Below are 7,573 nucleotides of genomic sequence, written 5' to 3'. Positions count from 1 at the left end.
GGAAAAGAGAAAAAGCTTGATGAATATCCATTAAGATTATCAATATTAAGATCTCTTCAGATTAAGATTTCTTCTATAATGAAAAATTAAAACCTAGTTTACACATTTTATTTGGTTACAATGAAATACACAGGGAATTAAGTTTTTTTTTTTTTAAATCTTCTATTAAAATAGTATGAAAAATAAATTCAGGAAGCACAGCTTTCTTGAGGTAAAATTCGTGCAGTTCAGATCACCCGGTACACGGTCCAAGTTGGACGAGTTGAGTCGAGGGGCCTAGCGATGCCCGAGTGGGTGGAATTCCAGCGTTGCCAGATTTTTCATCTTCTCTTTCACTCCATCTCTCCGTCCCTCTTGCCGCCAAACGCTCTCAATCTCTCTCTCTCTCTCTCTCTCTCTCTCTCTCCTTTTCTCTATTTATCTATTTATCTATCTATCTATGTACCATTATCATTCCATTTCCTTTTCCCCTACCATCTCTATAGAACTACAACTATTGCTCTTATTCTGTGACTCACGATTGTTTGTCAACATTATATACAATACATATATAGATATATGTGCGGCGCACATTTAGAATTTATCAATGCATTTTCACAAGGAAATTGGAAAATGTGGGTCAACATGAACAAATTAATGCACCATTTTCAATTGCCACAATGCCTTTCGGACTTTTTTCCAAAATATTTTTATATATAGTAATGTATTATATAATTATTTTATATGTACCTAACAATTTTATTAAACCTTAAAATAGCACTTTTTTTAATGAAATTTCGTTAAATTAACTATTTAATCGATTAAATAAAATGATAAATTTTAAAATAAAAAGAAGTGAGTAAAGAAAATAAGTAACTGTCGAAGAATCCAGTTTATGAAAATAAGGTATATTATATAAAAACAAAATGTGGCATTTTTATTCAAACCTTGTACGTCAGCAAATCAAAGACACGTTGAGAAATTAGCCATGCGGCTATTAACGAACGAAATCAAGCTCATAACGCATTATCGAAGGCTATCAAAGACCCCATTGATTAATATTTGAATTCGCAACTGCGTATTTAGATCTGTGTCCACAGAGATTAAACACTGATTCGATTATAACGGGACAAAGATAATCGAATTAAATGGAAATCCCTTGTAATAGTACGACTTAAAGGTGAAACATGCGTAATAACGCTCCACCGAACAATTCGTCATCGATGATTTACCGCAAAAAGTAACTAAAAGCGGTAAGAAAGAGAGTAAAGGGGATAGCCATCTGTACTGGTCGATCTCATCCACTCGAAACAGCTATAACGAATTTGTTTTTAATTCGATTTTAATTAAGTAGTTGACTAAGTAAAGGGGAACATACACAATATAACGTAGAAATCTTAATAGTACGGACTACCGAATTTATTTTTATTTACATATCGTATTGCATCGAATTTTTATCGGCTGCTGAATTTTTATTTAATTTGCGAAGCATAATCTTTATTATCCGTACAGTAAGTGAAGTTAATTTTGTTAATGCATGTATTAAAAAACAACCATCCCAATAATGTTACTTTTGTATGATTGGATGACTTTTGAAGAAATTGCATTGATGCAAAGCAAGTAAATATATTAATTAATGTTATATCAACTTGAATGGTTCTGTCTCTACGTGAACGCCTTTTTCTTAAACATAATCATGAAAGTGTTCTTACATTCCGAAATCCTTAACAAATTGGTCTACTAATGTATTTATGTGCAGTACATAATTTATATCTCTTAAAAAAGTATTTGTATTTTTTGTATGCTGGTGCATACCTACTTTACAAATACACGCCTTTATGCATTGACACAATTTAGAGCATTATCAGAGTTATATTACCATGTGTATAAATTTATATTATCTTTGATTTAAACAACCAGTTTATTTGCGGATAACTGTATATCGATCACGAAGTTCAGGAATTTAAATTTTTGGAAAGATTTTGCCAATTTAATTAACACTTAAAATTATAACACACTTTACTTATTTGTTAATTTGTAATAAATTTGAATAAATTGTAAGGTAATTGTATAAATTTTAAATCTTCAAACATTTTTTTTTTTAATACACTTGCATTTAAAATTATTTGAAAAATATGCCCGTTTTAAAAAGAATTTCACTTTAGCTAAATTATTTTATGTTATAGCCATAAGGATGCCAAAAATAAGTGCTTTATTGAAAGGAAGTAAATGTCACAATATGTAACAGTAATTTTATTTACGATTGAAGGATATAGTAAAATATGTGGTTTTGCCTTCATATACATTTTTTTTTTGTCAAAATGAATGCCCTCTTACTTTAAGAGACCAATAATACATTATTAATAGTTCTAACTTTATATGAATCAGTTTTAAATGTCTTTATATTAAAAAAAAATAAAATAAAAACAAAATAAAATTATAAAGCATTACCTTATATCTGAAATAACCTAATTCTTTTATCGACCAACCAATTTTTTATCACTATTAATCAAAGTGTACATAAACGTGTCAAAAAGTCATATATATAAGCTGAAATTAATGGAGAAGAATTTTTTCGAGGGTAACGATTGTGTGAAAAATTCATCAAGATAACCAGTATTAAATATATATCCAGCCATCCATAATTTTATACACACAAGCGTATAATATACCTATTTTCTTCGCATCGAGTCACATATTATTTTTTCTATTAAATCTGCTTTTCACTCACAAACTATTTTTCGTCTCGAGCTTCTCATTCGATTTTTAATATATTTATTTATCGAATTGACGAAAAGATAACGCCTATTTTCCTTTTTTAAACTTTGTGCCATTTAATAACATTTTTCGTTAGTCAGTAATATTGCTTTACGTATTTTTCATACATTACTATTTTGTGAATTGTTATTTGTATATATTACGAAAGTAAGTCATTTTTCATTTAATGAAGTATCAATAAATGCAAATTAAGTTGTAAGCTTGGTAAGCACTTTTTTTAGTGTTGGAAAATGAGCAAAAATAAACGATCACGGCTAAAACCGATTAAAATTTGTTATCGTCATAAAAATAACTGTACGTTAAGATAAGTGTTTAATGTAACTTCGTTAACTATCCATATTTATAGACTGTAGGCAGTCACCTTACACTAGTAGAAAGAAACATCGATATTTATTTCTACTTTTGTTTTTAAAATTTTCATAGGTACCGCTTTTCTAAGATGCATTCGTAGGGTCATCCACGGAATCACTAAAGTTCAAGTAAGAGAAATATGAATTAAAAGCTGATGAAATTAATGTTTAATATCGAAGCGCCTTCTCTTACTAGAGCATACGAAGTTTATGATAAAATGCGATTGAACTACTTTTCTAAGAAGCAGTATTATTATAAAGCATTAATGCTTGTGCGTCATCATTGGAAATGGCAGTTTTTGCCATTTGTATGGTATATGCATTACGACTCGGGGATGCTTGATCTTAGACCACTTTATTCTACAATTCGAAGAAGAGCGATTCGATGCAACCAGTACAATCAATTACAGAGAAAGTCAATGGGACCAGTGACCAGTGGCAAATTTTACTCACGACTCGGGATTCGATGTCGAGGCTGTGGTCGCGTCTCCGTTTGCCAAGTATCGGCGTACATATGAACATGTCCATGGAGGAGGTGAAATTCCTATCTCTCCTCATGGAGTCGAGGCTTCTGACGGCTGCCGCTGCCGCGGTTTCGTACAGCTGCTTCAAAGCCCGTGGCCGCGTGTCCAGGGTGAACAGGCATTTCTTCGTTTCGTTCGACAGCCGGAAGTGATCCGTACGCAGAGCGAAAGTGCAGATGTCCGACTCGGCTGCAACAGAAATGCCATTTTTAATGGATGGTTTTTTGTAGGGAAGAGACGGAGGGAAAGGGCAGCAGAAGTATGAAAAGGAGGAGTCTTGCGTGACAGGGAGGAAAAGCAAGAGACTAAAGTGCGTCAGGGAGAGGTTTAATTTTGGTTGATAAATGCACACCCTCTTCCTTTTCTGGTACTTGCGGGCCACTTGAAAGAAAATTAGAGGGATACGTTCCCATGATAAACGTATTGATATTTCATTATTAAAGCAAATAATAAATCAATTAGCTTACAGGATAAAAAATTTTGAACTTTAATTGATTTTGAAATTAATCCTTCAAGCATTTGAAACTAGTAACATCATATAAAATGTAGATTCAGCCAAATAAATAAACGAGTAACCAAAATAATTGAGAAAGTAAATGAGCAATATAATTAGATTTAATGGTATTGTTTACATTGTATATAAACATATGTATATCATTTATAATATTTACATAAAAATTAGATCTTTTTAAGCAATACAATAGAGAATCTAATCTCAGATTAGTTACAGTAAACATGATCAAGATTATTGACACCCATGTTGTTGCTTATAAAAGTGCATATCGGCATCAGATCAATGAATGGAAAACTTAGCTTAGACATGATTTTCCAAACCTGATCTATACACATACGTTACATCTAATCATTTCTCTTTGTCTTCAATAGTTTTCATTATAACATGAAGTTAATCGCGAGTTGATCAGTCTCAATAATACGAGGATTACAGTTTATTTATTATAATTAAATGATTAAAAAATAGTTTTCTTCGAATAAAGAAATATTATGTATTTTTAAGTATTTTAAGTATTTTTATTTTAAGTATCTTCAATTAAATAAAGAAATAAAAAAAAATAAAAATATATACTGCGTTGCCATTATATATTTCATAGTTTTATTGAAATCTAATATAAAAAAGTGGGACATATTTTTAATATAATAAATAAATTTTAGCAAATCTTACTATATTTTTTATGTTTAAAATTATAAAGAAACTAAAAAGATTAATTTCAGTATTAAATTACTACTAAACAAAAGGAAATAAGCACATCGCTTAGATATTGCACTGGTAAATTAATTATATTTTTCTAAATACACATTACACTTTTAAGATTGAAATTAAATAATTGTTAGAACTTATATTATCTCTGGTATCAGATGGACAATAAAAAAGAATGGGAAATAATATTTTGAATACATTTTTAAATAGTATAATTTTATACAAGTCTTTTTGCAAACTATTTTCTTACTAATACCAAATATTTATATTTACCGTTATATCGTTTTATTAAAATATTACAAATAGTCTCACATAATAAATATATAACGATTTATGTTTTTTATATAACTGAGATACACAATTTTTAAACATTAATATAACGAATGGGCAAGAATATAGAATTAATTTTTATACTACTAATATCTATATCTTAAACACAATAAGGTAATTAAAATTAAATCGATAGCGACGCTTAATTCATGATTCATGTCAAAAGCTATTCAAAACAATAATTCTCTTGATGGTTCAAATTTGATAGCGATTCTTTGATATTTGGCGAAAAGACTTGCGAATTATATGGAAGCCATCGAAGGTTCACAACTGTTACAACTAGAAGCGCATCCAAAATGTTAAATTTCTATCTCTTTTGCCAAAAAATTAGACCTTTCTTAAATTGTTTAAATGAACATATTGCACTTAAGTATGAAATAAATAACAAGTTATTTGCTAATTTTTAATATTATCTCAAGATGAATATGTTTCATAATAATTAAAAATTTGATTATATTTAAAATCGAAGTGTTTTCTGACAGAAAAGTTTTGTAACATAATAAAAATTGCTGTCTTTTAAGGGGTAGGTTTGCAATTATTTAATATATCCATGATTTTATGATTACAGTTTATAATAGTATTTCTTTTAATCTATTCCTAGTCTAGTGTAATTACAGTTTTAACTAATCTTAAGAACTTTAAATCGTTCTAAAACATCTGTAAATATCTAAAGAAACAGTATTTATTTATATTTGATTATCACATATAATTTTAAAAAGAATCTATACGACAAAAAATACATATTTCATTCAAATATTGTGTAACGACAACTGCTTTCGATTGATCAATATTTTGAATGATCTCTTTCGCATATATTCATGTACGCACGCGTGAATACCACCCCCCCCTCTTTATTATTCACATAATGTAATTTACGCTATCGCTTTTTTCATTTTTTTCAGTTTCTAGATCTTCACTTTATTTTACAGTACTAATTATGTTATTTGTGTAATGTTGAATATTTATTTTCGATATTTCTTTTGTTTTATGATCTTAACAGAAATATTTTTCATCTTAGTCATTAATATTTTAAAATCACTCTTATTTTCACTTCTTGTACTCGTAAATATCAAATACATAACTTTCTTTATTAAATATTAGCACTTTTTTAAGGCTTTCTTTTCATCTTTCCGTTTTACTTGTTTTTCTCATACTTTATCTTGCAGTACAGATGAAGGATAAAGTATTTACTTAATATATATGAAGGATATACTTAAGACTTATTTAGAATCTTGAAAATATTTCATCAGCGTTAAAATCAAACTTGACATTCTACTTCATTTAAGAAGAAATTGAGAATTTTTCAACTTGTTTCATTATCGTGTATATATTAAAATCCTTACGAATTGAGATTTTCGTTTTCGTTATAGAGCATTATCTCTTACAATTAACAAAAAATCATGAATATTTAGTAAAATTCATTAATTATATATTTTTTGATTAATTAAATAAGATTTAGAAAAAGATTGATTTTATTAGCAATAGTGAATAACAATTAAATATAAAACTTGTATACATTATTTCTAAAACTTATTTGCATCATGAATGATTTTATCAGATAATAAATTATAAATTGAACATTTTCATTACTACTTTGAAAGCTATGTATTAGTTGCTCACCATTGCTTTCTAAAAATAGTCGGCTTGAAATTTATGTTCACTAATACTTATGTTATTGCAATTAACGGTTACAAGTGTAATGTACTACATTTTCTTAAATTCGTTCTTATTTTTGTCAATTTTTTGTAGTTGAATGACTACATTTTTTCTAACAATTTTATAAAATTATTGTCGAGATCAATCATTACTATTAATAGAGTCTCATTATATTTTGTATGCCATATCGTCACAATGTATAGTTAAAAATCAAGATCTTAGAAAAATTGAGGTCAAGGAGACATTCGGTTAAAACATTCATTTATGAATTACGAAAAAGTTATATAAAGCAATCACATGTACATACAATACATTATGATTTTACGTTACGTTTTTATTATCGTTATCAATGACATGAGAGCAAGATGTATGTTATTAAAAATTGTAATTAATTCGTGTATTATTATGAGATGTCGATTAATTGCCACCGGAAAATAGGCGACTCTCTTTATCGATAAATCCTTATTCCACGATATTTGCACGAACGTAAACACGCAAGAAATCGGATTAGACCTTCAACCCCCGCAACAGCTTGTTTATGAATTTCTTTTCTTTATTACACACACGCGCGTATAGACTTCTTTGCTGGATGTTTGCTCGCTGCCTCCCTAATTTCGAACTTCGTTTACTCCAAGGATTGGAGCCCCTCTCTCTCCCTTACCACTCTTTCTCCACCATCTTGCCGCATTATGTCTTTATTTCTACATGTGTCTTGCCCATTACAAGCCCCCCCCCCCACC

At 29.0% G+C, this 7,573-nt stretch overlaps 1 protein-coding gene across 1 annotated transcript in view; it reads right to left on the bottom strand.

The window, feature by feature from the left end:
- The window catches only part of gukh (NHS actin remodeling regulator GUK-holder), a 146,801-nt gene that overhangs the window by 36,991 nt on the left and 102,237 nt on the right, over positions 1–7,573 (bottom strand). The window contains 1 exon segment of the mRNA XM_011504759.1: positions 3,561–3,820. Coding sequence (XP_011503061.1) covers positions 3,561–3,820 — 260 coding nt within the window.

Source organism: Ceratosolen solmsi, unplaced genomic scaffold (genome assembly GCF_000503995.2).
Source record: "Ceratosolen solmsi marchali unplaced genomic scaffold, CerSol_1.0 scaffold10, whole genome shotgun sequence".
Classification (NCBI taxonomy): domain Eukaryota; kingdom Metazoa; phylum Arthropoda; class Insecta; order Hymenoptera; family Agaonidae; genus Ceratosolen; species Ceratosolen solmsi.
This window is presented reverse-complemented; position numbering and strand designations above follow the sequence as displayed.